General features: G+C 58.5%; 1 protein-coding gene across 1 annotated transcript; it reads left to right on the forward strand.

The window, feature by feature from the left end:
- Positions 1-5806: 5806 nt before the first annotated feature.
- Positions 5807-15327, forward strand: IKBKE (inhibitor of nuclear factor kappa B kinase subunit epsilon; the record flags this gene model as incomplete). The annotated part of the gene is made up of 19 exons (XM_084301844.1): positions 5807-5893; positions 6626-6766; positions 6856-6985; positions 7374-7555; positions 7822-7982; positions 8440-8550; positions 8703-8882; positions 9062-9264; positions 9612-9676; positions 9812-9903; positions 10410-10511; positions 11232-11307; positions 11395-11507; positions 11658-11734; positions 11957-11996; positions 12494-12595; positions 14284-14380; positions 14877-14989; positions 15252-15327. 19 exons carry the CDS (start codon positions 5807-5809, stop codon positions 15325-15327), a joined length of 2148 nt encoding a protein of 715 aa, XP_084157970.1.
- Between the last annotated feature and the right edge of the window lie 3255 nt (positions 15328-18582).

Consider the following 18582-nt stretch of genomic DNA (forward strand, 5'->3'; position numbering starts at 1 on the left):
GGTGGGCTTGATGAGACCTCCCTGGCCCCTGCGTAGCACAGCGGCAGGCCCGTGCCTTGCGGGAGGCAGCGCTGAGGCTTGTGTTAGTTCAGTGGACCAGGTACGGGGCACCCACGCTTGGCAGGATCAAGCCCAAGTGTACAGGAATGTGCTGCAAAGTGTAAATGCATTTACTCACTCACAAGCTAGGAAAACCGATTTTTTTTAAAAAAAAAAAAAAGCTAAAAAAATAAAAGGAAGCATTTGGGCACTCCTATTGCTAGTGAGGCTGTACAGAACAGGCAAAATGAGTGTAACGAGCTGGGGAATTATTTATTCTGAAACGTTTAGTTTTCACAAAAATTTTAAGCCTTTTTGTGGGCTTCTCTCTGGTATTGGTGAACATCCCACAACCGCCGTTACCGACGTGAAGCTGTTCTGTAGCGGACTGGTAGCACCAGAGGCCTTGGCAGAAGGGAGCGATGCTCCCTCGTGCCGAAACGCTCCCTGCAGAACGCCCCCGACCTGCAGGCCTGAGGAAATGCCGAGCACTTACTGGCGGGCTGGACTGAACTTTGGGTTTGAGTTTACACGTCACTTTCTAAGAATCCTCTCTCCGGATCAGCTTTTCTGCTCGTCTCTTATGTGTGCAACAACCTGGTACTTGAAATGAATACTTGACCCGCTGCCCTGCGCCCGCACAAGGCCCGAGGTGAGGCGCCGGGAGGCAGAGCGAGCGCTTTCCAGGCTTGGCTCTCCGAGTCTATTTTGGTGGACAAAGAGATGCCAAAGCAGCAGTTTGAGGCCTGGAAAATGTAAGATTTTTTATTTTTTTTCTGTTCTATTTTGTGCTTCCTATAACGTAGTTAGAGACGAGAGTGTCATTTTTCGAATATGGGCCAAAAAGAGGCGAAGGCGGAGAGGGAGGGCAGCTCCCGACTGCACTAATACTTGATATACCACGCTTCGTACAGGGTAAATACTGAGCAGTTTGCAATGGGAGTAATAGACGGACCCTTCATTTTAAAGGCACTGTTGTAACTTTACTTTTGAAGTGGACTTCACCAGCCTTTCTCTCCAGGCAGAGCCCTGTAATTCGAATAATTGAAGTCCGATGGAATTGGACTTGTGAGTGTGCCAAACTGCTGGAGCAATACTTGTAAGTGGCAGGTTCTCTACAAGACCAGCTCTATGTAGCCAAAATAGGGCAATCGTTGAAACCACCTCTGATGCATTTTCAAGAATAGCAGCGATGTCATGGTTCTACTGTAATGTAAGAAAGTTCGGTTGCAAAGTCTGGAAACCTTGTTCTCTGTTGGTCTGAAACCTCAGTCCTGCAATAGTGGGCTCAGGCTCGTGTGGTGCGTTGGCTTTTTGGTTTTTATTAACAGCAGTTGTTTGGTGGGATGGAATGTTCTTGCTAAAACAGTTTCCATTGTTTCATGTCTTCTACACCAATATATATATGGTGTATATATTAAACTGTGTAAAATTGTACTTTGTATATATAACTGTACAATATGGAGGTACATCCTTTTTTTTTTTTTTTTTCTTCCTTTTGGTACAGTATTGTACAGTATTAGGAGTATACGTGTTGGAAATGTTAAATCCATATTGGGGCTACAAAATGTATCCATTGTCATTAGCAATAGTTTTGGAGAAATAAATGTTTTGGGTATGGTGGAAATACTGACCTATGGGCGCCAGTAAATGATGTACGGCGTGCGAGTGAGCGCGTGTCCGAGTGGGAGCGGGGATGAGCATCGCCTGCATGCGCCTTCCCTGCAGCCCCCCCAGCCCGGGGCTTTGCATGGTCTGCAACATGGCTCTGGTAAGTGAGGAAGAATCTGCAGGATCCATCAGTCCATGTCACCGTTCATAGCACTGAATCAAGTGGGCGAGGAGCCTTGCCGTTACCGGAGCCCAAAGCGCACCCCAGTAACACCAGTGCTGGGGATGCTGGGCACAGTTCTGCAGCCGAGGGGGGCTCCCTTCTGCCACGAGGGATGGGTGTGGGTGGTGTCTGCAGCCCCTGGCTCCCAAGGCTCCTTCCTTCCCCAGCGGTGGGCACCTCTGCTTGCCGGGGGGCAGCCGGGGAACGTTTGTGTGCTTCCAGCCCTGCTCCTCTTCGGCCCCCACACACCTCGTAACAGGATTCGGCAGAGCATGAACTTGCCTTGCAATGACCTGATTGCAAAATGCTTAATCTTCCTCATTTTCCTGGAGAGGACGGGCCTCAAACCCTCTCTGGGAAAGAGGATTTAAAATCGAGATTAGGGATTGGGTCACCGACATTATTACCGTTTTTTCCCCCCATCTCCGCTTTTCAGTGTGCCTTTTTCAGAACACGGCCCGGAAACTGTGTCAGGGGCTTGTAATTTTGGATTCCCTTTGTTTAGGTTTGAGGGGATTAATTAATTACAGCCCTGCTGATGCTGAATCCAGATGTGCCGTGCTGGAGGTGGGCTGGGGCCGCCGAGCCCCCCACTCCCGGGATGCAGCAGCGGGGCCGGGGGCAGCTGCTCGCCCTGTGCCCCCCACCCGGGCATCTCCAGCCGCAAGCCCCCCACTTTTTGGGGCTGTTCAGGGCCACCCGTGAGGCTCCAGGATCAGTCCCCTGGTTGATAACGGATCGGGAGGGAGGAGCCCCCTCCCTGAGCCCCCTTTGATTTTTGATTCCCAGGGGATGCAGGGGGCAGGCTGGGGGGGTGTGTGCATTTTTGGCCTTTTTTTTTTTTTTTTAATAACCACGAGCTGGGAAGCGGAGCTGCCATAGGGGCAAATGATTATGGTTCTCCAGCAGCGCAGAGGAGGATGCTGTAACCCCTTGCCCCCTTTCTATCGTCTCCTTTCCCCCCACCTTTAGCCCCAGAAGGGGGAGCGGGGTCGGGGCTGCAGCTGCGGGGAGGGCGCGGCTCCCCCTGACCCCCCCCGGCCGCGGGGCCGGAGCCGTGCGGGGGCTGCAGCATCGGTGGGGCTCTGCTGCCCCCGCCTGGAGCAGGCGCTGATGGCGCAAATCCTTCCTCCTGAGCTCTCTCCCTGCTCAAATCCTTTCTCCCGAACCCCTTTCCTGCTCAAACCCTTCCTCCCGAGCTCCCTCCCTGCTCGAATCCCTCCTTCCCAACTCCCTTCCTGCGAGCAGCCTTGCTGCACAACCGCCAATAATCCTTTTGGGGCGTTATAAAGCATTTTGGTTATTTCCTGCCTGCCTTTACCCACCGCCAGCCCAGCTCTGCTCACTGTCGGTGAAAGCTGAACCCACGCGTATGGGTCAGAAAGCCGAGAGAACACCTTGGGGGGGGGGGGGTTGTGGCCTCAACGCCTCCCTTTCGGTTTCTTTTTGCAGCGAGGAGCTGAGTCCCGCGAGGGGTGGGAGCAGGCGAGGGGTGCGGGGTGCCCGTGGGCAGCTCGGGGAGAAATTTCGGCATTTCCCTCGGCGGGTTTCACTTCGCCTCTCCCTGGCCTTAACGGCTCCCATCCGCGCGGTTTGGGTGCAGGCCTGAGATGCGAAACGAGCTGCGGTTTTTATCTGCGTGGGGAAAGGTCTCTGAAATGTCCCCAGCCCGTCGCAAACAAGGCTGGAAACGACTTCGAGAAGTTGTCCGTCCCTTTCTCTTCCCGTTAGAGGAGCTGCAGCGAGGTGGCTTTGCTCTCAGCGCCGCGGCGCCTCGCTTCTGTGGCTGCCGTGACCGCCACCAGGCCCCGCTGGCTCAGCACCGCGCCGTGCTCTGTCGGGCAGCCCCTCACGTGGCCGGGAAATGAAGCTCGGCCGTAATTAGCGAGCGAGTTAGGCACGGAGTTGGTGTGCAGGGCAGTGAAGCGTCGCATCCTCTCCTTGCGTGCATCTTGTGCTCGCAGACTCAAACACAGATGCAGGCTCCGTTCTGCCAGGAGAGCTCCTAGACATGGCCCTGTGAGCCCAAAGAAATTCCTGACCGAGGGACCCGGGCTGCTGGCGCTGAGGCTGGGCAAGGCGAGGTGGGGGCACTGCAAGCAGAAAGTGAGCAGGGAAAGTGAGCCGGGTGTGCAGGCAGCGGGAGGGTGCCCTGAGCACCCCACATCCTGCACCCTGCACCCCTCAGCCAGCAGCTCCAGACCTGGGCTGTGTCCCCTGTGCCCTCCCCACCACCTTTTTCCCCATCAGAGCCAGGATCTGAGCATCTGGGGCCCGTTCTGGCCCCTCTCTGGGGACGCCGGGTGCTGCTGCTGCATGGCCGAGCCCCTGTGCACGTGGGGACGGTGACGCTGAGCCCCACCACGGCCTCCCTTGGTTTTCCCTGCTGAGATGAGAAGTCCTTGATCGCTGAAATACGGTGAGAGCAATTCCGAAGGTGCAGCTTGGGAGCAGCCGGGGCTGGGGAATGCCCCAAAATCTCCCCTCTGCCCTTTGCTTGCTGCCGACAGCCGCTGGCAGTGTTTGCAGGCGCTGGGGCCGGGCCGGATCTGGTGCTTCACACACTTGGGGGAAGGGTTTGCGGCTGGGGAGGGCGGCAGCCTTGTTTGCTCTGTCTGCACCTGCTTCCTCTCGCCTTCTCTGCGCTTCTTTGGGGCAGCTTCACCTGGGGCAGGCTCAAAGGCCGGGGACGGGGAGCTGCTGAGCGCCGCGGTGCTGGCACAGCCAGGAGCCAGCTGGGCCTGGGGTCTGCAGGAACACCCCCAGGGAACAGGAGGGTCTGGGGTGAATGAACGTGGTTGCAGGGATAATTCTGTGCTCCCGGGGTGTGTGGGCACTGCTGGAGCCATGCAGCAGCCCCCGCGGTGTGGCTCGGCTGCTGGGAGCACGCTGGGCTTGCACAAGCAGCGAGGTTTTGGGGCACGGCCGGAGGAGCTGAGCCGTCCTGGCAGCTGGCTGTGGGAAGCCTCTGGGACCTGTGACTTCTGTAAAGCAGCTCCTGGAGATGGACAGGTCACAATAAATCCATCTCCTCCTGGAGCTATGGAGAAGACTTGGTAAAAACACGACTGCTGCAGGCTTCTCTGCTCTGGAGAAGCCCCTGGTGGGGCTCTGAGCACCCGGTGGCTCCATAAGCAGAGCAGTGCCAGCAGCCCGCCCTGAGCACACCCCCATGCACAATGCTGCAGCCTGCCCCGGGGCAGCAAGGGCCAGCAGTGAGCCCACAGCACCAAACGGGCACGGCAGGGCCATGCCTGGGAGCCTGGCACTGCTGATGGAGGCCAAACACAGCCCCCAGGCACTCATCCTGCCCTGCCTCTGCCTCCCCTCTGCCCAGCCCGGGCAGGGCTGGGTGCTGGCCGGTGCCCAGCGCTGTTTGCCTTCAGCAGAGGCTGTCCCAGCCCGGGCCTGGGGACGGCTGCAACACTGGGAATTTTTTTCTCGAGCAGGAAGCTGAAGCATTTCCTCCTCCAGCCGCAGCTGATTCTCGCAGAGCGAGTTTTGCAATCCCATAGGTTTCTATTCTCGCAGCGGGGAGGTGCCTCCCTCCACCTTGCAGCTCTGTTTGCTTGTGTGTTGTGTGTGTTTTTTGTGTTTGTTTTTTTTTTTTTTTTTTTTTCTTTTTGCATCTGTCAGTGTTTTGCTGCTGGCCCCGACAGGTCCCAGCGGCCGGGTGGTTTTGGGCAGAGCCAACGGCGTCCTCCCTGCCTCTCATGCGCAGCCCTTGGCGCAGAGCGGCGCCGGCGAGGTAGGAGGCTGGGAGCTGCTTGCCGGGGCCATGCTGTGCCGTCAGTGTCCCCGGGCACTGCCAGGAGCAGACGGACGGACAGCCAGGCAGACAAACGGCCGGGCACATGGTGGTGGGGCCGGGCAGGGGGATGCGAGCAGCCGCCAGGGTGACCTCTGTGCTTCCCCGCAGCGGCGGTGCAGGCGATGCAGAGCACCCCCAACTACCTCTGGAGCACGGACGATCTTCTGGGCCAGGGCGCCACGGCCTCCGTCTACAAAGCTCGCAACAAGGTGAGGAGGTGCCAGGGAGGGTTAGAAGGGGGTGGTGGATGCCCCAAAACCACGGTGCCCCCATGCCCCAGCCCTCCTGCCCCGCAGCACGGGGATGCTCCGCTTGCCCTCGCCCTGCCGTGAGCCACAGCTGCCGGCAGTGCTGGGGCTGTTTGGGTTTTATTTTCATTTTTTTTCCCTTGGTTGCTTCCCCCAGCAGAGTTCTGTGGGGTGAGGGCCGCTTTTAGGGCTCACTGGGGCTCACAGTGCGGGTGCTCCCTGCATCGAGGTGGAGCTGCTCTGGGGAATGCCCAGAGGTTTTGAAAACCCCATCCGTGGCGATTTGCATACATCATGCAAACACTTGCCAGGGCTGGAACAGAGACTTTCAGCCCCACTGGCCTTTGAAGTTTATTAAGCAAGCTGCCTCTGCGGGGCTCAGGGCTGGGAGGATGCTTTGAAAACAGCCCTGTCCTGCAGAGAGCAGGTGGGGGCCTGTGACAGCAGCATAAACATGCTCCCACCGAGCACATGGGCTTCAGAGGCAGGAAGCAAACAGAGCCGAGCGATATCTCTGGCTTTTGCAATGCAGACAGCAAAGGCTGAGGAAGCCTGTTCAGAAAGCAAGCTCTGTTGTGAGCACAGTTTGCATCCAGAGCGGGCTGAGAGAGCAGTGCTGGAGCTAACGTTGCTGTTCGGGGCACAGGCAGGGTGACGCTCCATTTCCTTTTTCTCCTTTTCCTCCTTTCCCAGAAATCAGGGGAGCTGGTCGCTGTGAAGGTCTTCAACAATGCCAGCTACCTCCGCCCGCAGGAGGTGCAGATGAGGGAGTTCGAGATGCTGAGGAAGCTGAACCATAAAAACATTGTCAGGTTATTTGCCGTGGAGGAGACGGTAAGCGGGGCCACAGCTCAGAAACCACAGTGCCAGCAGTGCCGGGATGGGGCAGCCGCCCGCGGCCTCACCGCCGCTCCCTGCTGCAGGGCAGCAGCAAGCAGAAGGTGCTGGTGATGGAGTACTGCTCGAGCGGCAGCTTGCTCAACGTCCTCGAGGACCCAGCAAACGCCTTCGGCTTGGCCGAGCCCGAGTTCCTCATCGTGCTGCAGTGCGTGGGTGAGCGGGGGCTGCATGCGGCCCCGTCCCTGTCCCCATCCCCGTCCCCATTCCTGGGGCTCTGGGACAGGCTGGGACCACCCGGTGCTGGGGTTGTGGGCGTTTAGGGCAGCCTGTACGCTCAGAGATAGCACCTGGGGCAGGTTGGGTCGGTGAGCGCTGCTCTGGGGGAAACCCAAAAATCTCCTTGCCCAGCAGCAATGGGACTGGGCTGTGCTTCCCCACGTGCTCGCTCCTCGGCTCCATTTCCCCAAAGTCACGCTGGTTCCCATGAACACACAGCCAGCCCTGGGGCCTGTCCCCGCTCTGGTCCTTCTTTTACCCCTGCATTCACCCAAAGCCCGCTTGAGCAGAGAGCCCCAGGCCCATGCTTCCCTCCTGCTCCCAGTGGCGGGGATGAACCACCTGCGCGAGAACGGCGTGGTGCACAGGGACATCAAACCTGGCAACATCATGCGGCTGGTGGGCGAAGACGGGCAGAGCATCTACAAGCTGACGGATTTTGGGGCTGCCCGAGAGCTGGAAGATGACGAAAAGTTTGTGTCCGTCTACGGGACCGAGGAGTATCTCGTGAGTAGGGCACGGGGACGGTCTGGTGGCCACGGGGTGTCCTGTGGGGTCCCAGTCCCCATCCCTCCAACAGCGGGGCGACACGGGGAGAAGCGGTGACCTGCAGAGCCCCACGTCAAAGGGGCCATGAGTTTCGAAGAGAGGGGCTCAGCATTTTGCTTGCAGCCCCCCGGGCCACGTTTTCCTTTGGGGTCGCAGCAGAAGAGCCCCAAAGGAGCAGTTTTAAATGCCCCAGGGCAGCACCACTCTCTGCTTCACCCCTCCAGCACCCGGACATGTACGAGCGAGCCGTCCTGCGCAAGCCGCAGCAGAAGGCCTACGGCGTCACCGTCGACCTGTGGAGCATCGGCGTCACCTTCTACCACGCTGCCACCGGCAGCCTGCCCTTCGTCCCCTTCGGGGGACCCCGCAGGAACAAGGAGACCATGTGGGTACCGGGAGGCTCGGCGGCTGGGGGCTGCAGGACGAGCTGGTGGCGGCTCGGTGCCTGCCTGCAGCACCCTCTGACTGCAGGGTGGCTCGACCCCATAAAACCCAGAGAGCCTGGAAACGTAGCTCGTGGCTGGCTGCGTGCTCTCTGCGGTGTGGGGAGCGTACACAGCATGGTGGGGGGCTGTGTCCATTTGTCCTGCTTACCCTCCAAATGTTTATTCAGGTGCTAAACAGTTGAAGAAGTTAGGGGTAATGCTCGTGTGAAACTTTTTGACTGTTTCTTGATCTATTCCCTATCTCCATATTGTGTTTTCTTTTTGTAAATTGTGCCCTCCCCAGCCCGCTCACACGCTCTCCTTTCCCTCTTTGCTGCACCCGAGGGCCGTGGTGCCCAGACGGGCGTCTCCTGGCTCCTTTCACCGAGGACAAACCGAGCCGTTTCCTCCCCCCAGGTACAAAATCACCACCGAGAAGCCCCCCGGGGCCATCGCGGGCGTGCAGAGGCAGGAGAACGGGAGCATCGAGTGGAGCTACGAGCTGCCTGTCACCTGCCAGCTCTCGGCGTGAGTGTCCCCAGTGGCACTGCAGGTCCCGCGTCCCGGCCCCGCTCCCCGTGGGGCTGCAGCTGCACCCTGCCCCTGCCGAGACCCCCCCATGGCCTGTGGTTACAGCAATATGCACAAAACCTCTCCTCGTTCTCCTCTTGCTGCCGCAGGGGGCTGAAGGACCAGCTCATACCCATCCTGGCCAATATCCTGGAGGCGGATCAGGAGAAGTGCTGGGGGTTCGATCAGTTTTTTGCAGAAACCAATGACATTCTGCACAGGATCGTGGTCGACGTCTTCTCCCTGCAGCAGGCTTCCTCGCATCGCATCTACATCCACCCCTACAACACGTAAGGAACCCCCGGGAGAGGCCGGCTGAATTTGGGAATTGAGCTCCGGAGGGGCCCCGCTGGCCTCTGCGCAGTTTTGCCACGAGGAGATGCCGGCAGCCTGCTAAAGCGATGGAAACCTGAACACAAACCTCACGGCTCGTTCCCCATCCTTTCATATATTTTTTTTTAATTTTCAGTACCAGCAAGTTTTTAGACGCTGTCTTCAAACAAACGAGCATAGCTCCCCACCATCAGGAATATTTTTATGAAGGTCACCCGTACGAGCTGGATCCCAACCTGCAGGCCCACAGCTTCTGCAGAACCGCGCGGCACAGCCCGCTGACCCTGCTAAGCTCCGCCGAGCAGCCAGAAGAGGTGGTGGGAGTGAGATACAGAGACCGTGAGTACCCGCGGCAGGGACGGGGTGGGCACCGTCAGAGGGGTTTGCTTAAAGGATCGTCCTGATGGAGTCCAAGGCAGAGCAGGAGGTGGCAGAGCAATGGGGCTGGGGCAGGATTGGAAGGTTTCAGGGTCAGTTCCCCCCCAGATGTTCCCATGTGTGCTCTGTGCAGCTCGTGCCTTCACCCCCGTTCCCAAAATATCTCGGAGAGCTGCGCTAAGCCTCGAGCATTGCAGCTGCTCCCGTTCCTGACACCCTGAGCAGCTCGGGGGCTTGTAGGGCTGGCAGGAGCCGTCCCTGCCGGTCTCCCCCGAAGCCCCCTGGCTGACTGCTCTCCATCTCTCCAGCGGCGCTCGACTTCCCAAAGTTTGTCCCCAAGGTGGACGTCGTGGCCGACTGCAGCACCGCCAAGGTAGGTGGGGATGGCCACGGGGAGCCTGGCAGCGGGGACACAGCCACCAGCACCGTCCCTTTCACAGAATCACAGAATCGTAGGGGCTGGAAGGGACCCCGAGAGATCATCGGGTCCAACCCCTTTGCCTTGCAGAGTGCGGTGGGCGCCGTGCACCAGACGCTGCGGATCGCCCAGGCGCTGCGGCGCTGCCAGGAGCTGGTGGCCAGGGGCCTGCACTGGGTGATGTGAGTGCCGGGGCCGCCCGTCCCTCCCCGTTTCACCGGGAGATTTGTGTTAAGGGTTGAAACGCTCGGGGTTTTCCAGCCTCTGCAGGCAGTGGGGGCACTGGGAGGGAGCACAGCGTCCCCATGCAAGGGACGCAGGTGCCAGGTTGGGAGGGGGCTACACCCGGATGGGGGCTCAGTGTCTGAGGATGTTCCTGCCCCCGTTTGCTGCTTTTGGGTCACCTTTTTCAGGCTGAGGAAAACATCATCATCATCATCTTCATTATTAAAACCTTCATGGTGCATTTTCACCATCTTCTGCATTCCCCTGGGGCAGGAGCTCCTTGTGCCGTACCTGTGCAGTGCCCACCGACCAGCACCCTCCCAGCACCCTCCCACCCATCCCAGCCCCTTGCAGTGCCCCCAGCCCCTCATTCTCCTACAAGCAGCCCGGTGGAGCCACAAGCTGAGCCCTGGCACTGCCGGGGCAGGCAGAAAACAGGACGGGCCGTTTTCTCTCGTGGCAGTGGGAACCTGAAATCGGAGTGCTCGAGGGTTTTGGAGCAGAGGAGAGGGGTGAACACGGTGCTCACCAGCCTGCAGCTGCTGGAGGTGAAGACCCGCGGGCTGTAAGTGCAGGGGTGGCTCTGCCGGCTGGGTGCTGGGTGCTGGGTGCTGGGTGCTGGGTGCTGGGTGCTGGGTGCTGGGTGCTGGAAGCAGGGGCAGGCAGGACCCACAAAGGTGCCAGGGCAGCAGGCTGGGGAGGCTCCGATGCTGCTGCCGTCATCCCAATATCGCAGCTCAGCTATGGGGTCTCCAAGGTGCCTGAATAATCAGGAATAAATTCCAGGAGTGAGCTGGCAGCTGGAGCACAAGAGGCTTTTTTTGCTTCTTGTGCAGACTGTGTGGGAAGTGAGCCGCCGTGGCTGCTTCTCCCTCTTTGCTTCAGCTTTTAATTGTCAGGGTCTGGTTTTGTGTGAGCCCAGGAGGAGTCCTTGGGCTCTGGCTCCTGCTCAGGGTTTTTGGGCTGTTGCAGCCCGCGACCACAGAGTAAGCACGAGGAGGAGGCAGACAGGGCAGGGGGGGAACTGTGCCCGGGTGCTGTGCTCCCCATCAGCCAGCATGAGGCCAGCTCACATAAAATCAGACATTTTGGAACAAATGGGACACCACGGGGCGAGTTTTTACCGATCAGAGCTTTGCATCTCGTGGCTCTGGTTGGGTGCCTGAGCTGGGATTTATTGCCTGAGCCGACCACTGCCCCGCTCCCCCAGGGAGGTGTTTCTGTGCCCAGGTGATGGTTTATTCATGTCCACCCCTGAATACTGAGGAAGGTTCCTTGTCCTCAGGTACGAGGCTCTTCCCGGAGGCAGCGGGCTGCCAGCTCTGAAGGACTTGGCGGTGGTGAAGAGCCGGCTGCAGAGGGTGAGCAGCGAGGCAGGGGCTGGGAGCACCCATGGGTGCAGGCGGCGCTGGCAGGAGCCGGCCCCCACCTCCCTTCCTCACCTGCAGGTCGTGGAGGAGCTTTCCCAGTGCTCCCACAGCATCTACGACTTCCAGGGGGCACTGGATGGCATTTTGTCCGAGCTGGTGCAGCACAGGCAACAAGCGCACGAAGACAAAAGGTTTGCAGAGCGGCTCTACCAAAACCCCCGGGAAGGTTTTGCTGGTTTGGGTTTGATTTTGGGGCCGAGCTGGGTAGCCGGGGGCGGGTACCCCATCTCCTAGCCTTCCTCCTGTGGCCTCACGCCTCCTTCCCTGTCCTTGTTTCACAGCATCCAGCAGCTCGAGTGCTGCCTGGAGAAGATGCAGCTCATACACAAGCAGTTCAGGAAGGCCAGGAATTGTCCGCGTGAGTCCTGGGGTGCACTGGGGGGCGTCCCTGCACTGACCTGGGGGGAAAACAAATTATTTCCCTGCTGGTTTCTGTCCCGTGCCAGTAATCCCGGGGAATGAAGCCCTGAAAAGCCTCCCCAGTGATCTGGGCATGGTGAAATTGCCTGTTTATTGGGTTAGGAGCACAAAAACGCGTGGAGCTGGCTCCAGCAGGTGACCCGTGTCTTTCCTCCCCCAGGGCTGGGCTACAACGAGGAGCAGATTCACAAGCTGGACAAGTGAGCAGCACCCCCTCCCCTTCTGGCCCCAAAGCGTTGCCAGGCAGACATTTGGCATTTCCGAGAGCATCGCACGGGGATGCAAAACGTTCCCGGGGCAAAGAGCCCTGCGGGGAACAAGAACATTTCAGGCCGGCTGCTGCTGCTCTGCTCGCTCAGTCTGGGGCTCGTTTATCCCCTGAAATGGTTCTTTAGGATGTGTCCATTTCTGGGGAAGTGCTTCCCTACCTGCCTGGCTTTCAGAGGTGGCACAGTGCCCGTGGGGCTTTTCTATCTGTAAAAATTCTCCTTTCATTTTCCATTGAAAGAGGGGAATTGAAATCTCTTCTTTGTCCTGCTTTGGTTTCATTTTCTTGGCACCACCGCTTGTCCAGTCCCTCTCCCCCCCCTTCAGGAGCCAGCTTCAGTCCTGCTGCTATGTAACCTGGGCTTTTCATTTTCGTGCCTTTCAGGAAATAATATCTGCTCCCTTCCCCCCTTGCCTCTCCTGCTTTCAGGGTGAATTTGGGGCATTTGGCCAGGAAGGTTCTGCTGATTTTCCAGGACGAGTGCGTGCGGCAGTACCAGGACGTCCTGGCCCTGCACAGCAGCAGGATGAGGTACCAGCACGTGGGGTCTGGGGATCCTGGCCCGGCACAGCCCCGTGGGACATGGGGTGGGCGAGGGGGTGGGCAAGGGGGGCTCCAGCAGCAGCGAGGGCTTCAGACCTCAGAGAAGCTCCGTGTGCCTTCTGTGTATCCGCTCCTTATCCCGTACCCGGCTCTTGTAAGGCTGAAGCCGGCCCTGCCCAATGTGAACTTGCAGCTCCCCTTGATGCCGCCGGATTCCCTCCTTGGAGGTTATTTTATCAGGCCAAGATTCCTGCGGAGACAAAGGGATCTGCCTGTTAGGAGAGGTGTTACGCTAAGCGGTGTTTGGGGAATGATGCAAAGAGCAAATTAAGCTGCAGCGATTGAGCACAATCCGCTGCCTATTACAGCGAGAAGGAGCGGGCTGGGGGGAGGCTCTCAGAAGGGGGGGATGTCGCAGGAATTGGATTTTTATTGCAAGGTTGCCTGTAGAGCAGATCGTCCATTCGCACGGGCTGTACGTGTAGGTGAGAGAAAGATTTTCTACAGTGCCTTAGGATCGAACTGTGCCTCTGACCTGGTCCCAATTTCCGGCATGGAGCATTGCACTGGATTTAGTGCTGGGGGGATTTTTAGGCCAGGGATTTGTCCGAGATGCCCAAAGGTCCCCAGGGGCAGCGGGCAGTTCCCCTGCACCCTCCCCTCTCCAGCCTCAGCAGGCGAAGCTGGGGGTTTCTCTCTGCAAACCCTCACCATGGTGAGGTTTTGTTTTGGGGGCAGAAATTATTACCCACAGTGGGGGCTCACCTCCTGCCACATCCCCTCACGCTGCTCTTAAATCTCCCCTCGGCTTCGGGGGCAGCTTTGTCCCAGGATGAAATCTGTCCCCAAAGCACGAGCCCCGTCCGTGCCCAAGCAGGGCTTCTGCTTTTACTCAGAGGAGGGAGAGAAGCTGCTGCTTGTTTTCCTGCAGTATTTTTGCATCTGTTTTTTCTGTCCTTAGGCAGGACGCATCATGAGTCACAACTGGATATTTAAAAATTGTTTTTACTTGAGTTGTAATTGCCTTATTTTGGGTTTCTTCCTGCTGGCAGCGAGGGTTTGTGGTGCGGTGGCTGTTTTCTGGGGACCAGAGGTGGACCATTCACCTTAAATATTCTTCCTTTTTTTTTTTTAAGGCTAAAACAAACTTTTTTTTATACTAAGCTGTGTCACTCCTGAGGCACCTGCTGGCTGCGTGGCCCCATTGCCCCAGAGCTGGCAGGATCAGGGGATCAGCCCCAAAACCTAAAGGGGTTCCCATGGGCTGGAGCCTGGACAGGGTGGGCTGAGGGGGGAATTTTCTGACCTTTATGGGCTTCAGGTGTGAAAGGAGAGCCCACGGGTGGGGTACAAAACCTGGCACCCACCTTGACTAGGAGCTCAGTCCTCTGCAGGGGACAGAGGAGGCAGAAGCGGTGCTCTGGAGCTGGCCCTGTGTAAGCCACGCTTCCCCTAATTAGCTTGCTGTCGGTGCTGTTTGGATGGCCTTGCCTGTGGAGGCTGCAGTCCCCACACCGTGGTGAATCTTTCCCTTGGGATTTTAACGCTGAGCCAGCTTGGTTCGCAGAAAGCGATGCAAAATTAAAAAAACAAAACAAACTAAAAAAAACCACACTGATAATCTCAATTGCTGACAAACACTGACTGGAGTTTTTACCATCATTTTTCCTTTCTAGGAAGGTGTGTGAGACAAAAAAGCATCTGAAGAGGCTCAGCAACCGCATCGGCACCTGCGGCGTGGAGGCGATGGAGTGCCAGGAGTGCCTGCAGCACGTAGGTCCCCGCGCTGCCGCCCTGCTTGGGGGGGAAGCACCGGGCGCGTTTCAACAACTTGCTGCGGATTTGTGGAGTTATGCTTGGAGTTTTGGGAGTTTGCTTTGCTCCGCTGAGCAGAACAAGGGTTGAGTGAACCTTTGGCTGTGGCACTGAGTCCAAAACTGACGGCGTGGTGCTGGGGAGTTTGTGCTCAGCAGGCAGGAAATGGCAGCAGTAGAAGAGCCGACGTGTCACCTCCAGCTGTCACGGTGGATTATCTGACACCTTGGGGCACAGCCACCGGCCGATGCCCTTTGGTTAGGTCATTCTGCCTCTCCTGACGAGGTGGTGTGCAGGGTGTGACCATACAGGTGTCATTTCCCCAGGTGTTTGGTCACCCTCTGGTCCCTCAGCTAAGCAGGGTGCCCACGGGGAGGCTGCACGCACACAGCACCCGCGGGTGAGGCCACAGCTCTCTGGGTGCCGGAGCTGCCAAATGTCTCCATCTCTGCAGGCGTTGGACACCTTTTCCCAGATGGCCTTGACGGAGAAACGGAGCCCGGCCCTGGTCCCCCCGGTGCCTTCCCCCGTCCCCCTGAGCCAGGCCCGCCGGGAGATGGCTTTCCAGTGAGTGTTTGGAAGGGGGCTCATGGACAGCCTGGTGCCATGGGGACAGTGCCACCGCCTGCTGCTCGTCCTCCGTGGGACAGCACCAGGGCTCCGGCTTCGGCTCTGCAGGGCTGGTGTGGGGCTGGGGCTGCCCGGTGTCATCCCAGCTCAGTGCCCGTGGTTTGGGGCATCCCTGCTGCTCAGCCACCGCTTCTGCTTCTCTGGCGGGCAGGGGTCTCCGGGCAGCCCCCGTGTAAGCCCCTCGCTGTGTGTCTGGCAGGATGCAGGAGCTGCTGGAGCAGATGAAGTCAGTGACGTGCGACCTCCAGTTCAACAACAGCATCATCGAGCGGTGAGTGGGGTGCATCCTGCCCCGGGGGTGAGGACGGGTGGCGATGGGTGCTGGGGGTGCTGCCTGCGGGCTGGGGGATGAGCACCCCGGTGCCGTGATGGGGACGGCTGAGCCTGGCGCCGAGTATGACCACAGCCCCTGGCACGGCTCCTCCAGCAGCACCACGTCTGCATCATCATCTGGCAGCAGGAGAGGGTTTATCTTTCTTGGAAATTGAAGCATGAGCTACTGCACAAGCTATGCAATGCCTGCCGCCCTCCTTCCAGCCCTTCCCCGCGCTGCTCTGTGCTGGCAGCTGCTGGCTGCCGTGCAGAAGCTGATGCTTTCTGCTCCTGGACAGACCTCCCCGCAAAATCCCACTGCTGGCAGCCCCCCCTTGGGTTTCTTCCTCTTTAAACTTGTTTTTGAGGGTCTCAATGCAAACCAGCACTATGGATATCCATACCAAAACCTCAAAGAGCTTCAGATTGGATTTTGAAAGAAAAAACGAAATAAGGGTTTCACCCCAGCTTGGCTTCTATAGGACCAAGCGTGCTGTTGCAGCAAATCCACCATGAATAAAAGAGGGGACAAGGGGAGGTCTGGCCTGCTTACGGCACGAAGAGCTCACAGCAGCAGACGCAGGAACGAGCCCAGCCACCGGTGCCCAGCCCATGCCGTGGTTTGGGACTGCACCAGCCCAGCCCAGCCCTCCCCAGCCAAATCCTCTGATTTTGTTCCCGCAGGCTGAGCGGGGCTGCTCCCACTCCCGGCCTCTGAGGACGCGGCGGATTTGCAGGTGCTGAAGCAAAGCGCTGCTGGCAGCGGGGAGCACACACACACCGCGGGTCCAGCGCTGTGCTCGAGTTGGGTGCCCGTGTCTGGAGAGCTGCCCCCGGTCCTACCTCTTTGCTCTGGCACTTTGCACGGTTCTCCAGTGAAAACTTGATGGAAAGTTGGCACAGCGCGAGGGTTTTTCCTTTTGAAAAGTGCTTGAAGGACTTCCACGGTTCTCTAGCTTCTCTGAACCACGATGTCGGGTGATAAAGAGGCTAGAAATGATCTCCTGCCCGTTTAGGGATTACCACCCCTGTTAACATTCCTGTGCTCATGGGTGCCTCGCGGGCTGGGGCAGAGCCCAGGGCAGGGGGATGCTGCACCCCATGGAGGAGAGGCCGGGGCCGGCCCAGGACGGCTCCAGCGCTGCCCGCGGGGGGCTCAGGGCGCAGCCGCCGTCCCTGCCCGCCCTCCTCCTGCCTCCCCTCCCGGCCTTGTCCCCAGCTCGGCCCCGTCCCGGGCTGCAGATGGCAGCAGGCGCAGGAAGCTGGGGGAGGTTTCTCTGTTTTGGTGCCTTTCTATAAATGTAACTGAGATCAGTGTTTATGGACGTGTCTGTGTCTGTGCCGCATCCAAACAGCCCTCACTGGAACGTCTCCAACCTCACCTGGGGGGTTAGTGAATGCCGAGGCAAAATCTCAGGCAAGGCGAGTCCCCTGAGAGAAAGGAGGCACGTTTCTTTGGGGTGAAAGACAACAAGAAATCCTAAACGTCCACCTCATTAATAAATACGGGGTGAAAATGTGCGTTCATCTGAGGAGGTGACGACAGCCTGGGTGGCAGGGCGGCAGCAGGGATGGGGACGGGGTGGAGATGGGGACCAGGGAACCAAGGCAGGCAACCTCGGGGCTTGCTGGCGTTGTCTGAAGCTGCTCTGGGAAGGATGCAAGCAGGAAGCTCTCCTTTTATGCCCCAGGGGAGTGGCAGGGATGGGGAGCTCATTACTCCCACCTCATTGACAGCCAGGAAGAGCCCGGAACGGTGAGGATGGGCCCTGCTGCTCTGCATCAGGGCTGCACCCAGTCCTTTGTTGGGGAATGCATTATGCTCCAAATTTCCTCCTGTTTTCTAACCTTGGGTGTTACGAGAAGCCGTAATCCTCTGGTTATCAGCTGAGTCAGCTGCTCGCCTGCAGCTCAGTGATAGGGGAAGCCCGGGTTTTCGGAACTGCGAGCGTGCGATGGTATCAAGGCCCTCTTTGTGGGAAGCATCGGGTGTGCCACCCCCTTTGTCCACCTCTTCCTGCCCATCCCCGGGGTGATTTATGGCTTGTGACACATCCCACAGCCCGTGGTGCTGCAGGGAGCCCAGGATGGGTGACAGGAAAGTGCCTGGGCTGCAGGGAAGCCAGGCAGGGTGGCATCCATGTCCCAGCACAGGGGATGGGGTCAGTGAGGCTCCGCGGCAGCTTTTACACCCAGGGGGCTCCTGGCAGAGAGCAGGCAGAGTTCCCCAGCTCTTTCCACCCCTTGCAGACACACCGAGGGCATGCACACACACACACATTAGTGTCCTGGGCTCCCTGGAGAGTCACAGCACCCTGGGAAGGGTCTGCATGAACAGGGTGTGGGCTGGCAGCCGGTGTCCCCCCTGTGCTCCTGCATCTGCGAGGTGGTGGCTGTGCTGCTGAAAGAGGGTTTAGGACAAGTTTGGATTCACTCCTGTCCCTGCACAATGCCCATGGCCGTGTGTTTGCCAGGTCACCACCACTGGCTGCTGGTGCTCGGGGAGGTCAGAGCCGGGGTTTGGGCAGCGCCAGCACCAGCAGAGCCCGGGGCGGCTCCGTGCAGCTCCCGGTGGTGCCGCTGGAAGCAGAGGCTGAGCCTTTGCCTGGGCAAGCAAACGCGTCTGACTCAGCCACGGCGGGGATGCTCAGCGTGCCTGCCCGAACCTGTCCCTCAGCAGGGAACGAAACACCCAGATCTTCCCTTCACCCTTCCTCCAGTTCCCTTCCCGGCACGTTTTCTGGAGGTGACACGCGTTGGCTCAGCCAAAAGCCTTCAGCCAAGTCCGGGCCTGCCGGGCTGCTCTGCTCCCTGGGCTCCTGCGAGTCCCTGAGCTCGTCCCCAGCCCCGGGACCAGGACCCAGATCTCAGCCAGCAGCTGGGGGGCAGAGCGGCACCACGGAGAGGCAGGGGGCTGCCCGGTGTGGGGCAATCCTTGGACTGACCATGGCAAAAATTTCCAGCCCCTACTGGGATACGTGTGGTGGTGGCACCAGGTCAGCTGAGCATCTGACCTGGAACACATCTGGCTCTAGCAAGAAGGGATTTATGTCTTGGCACAGAATAAAATAAAATAAAATAAAATAAAATAAAATAAAATAAAATAAAATAAAATAAAATAAAATAAAATAAAATAAAATAAAATAAAATAAAATAAAATATTACTAAGCCCTTGTCATTCTTAAACTGCCCTAACACAGCAGCTGCAAAGGGGACTC

This window comes from Netta rufina, assembly GCF_964035555.1.
Source record: "Netta rufina genome assembly, chromosome: 26".
In the NCBI taxonomy this organism is placed as follows: Eukaryota; Metazoa; Chordata; class Aves; order Anseriformes; family Anatidae; genus Netta; species Netta rufina.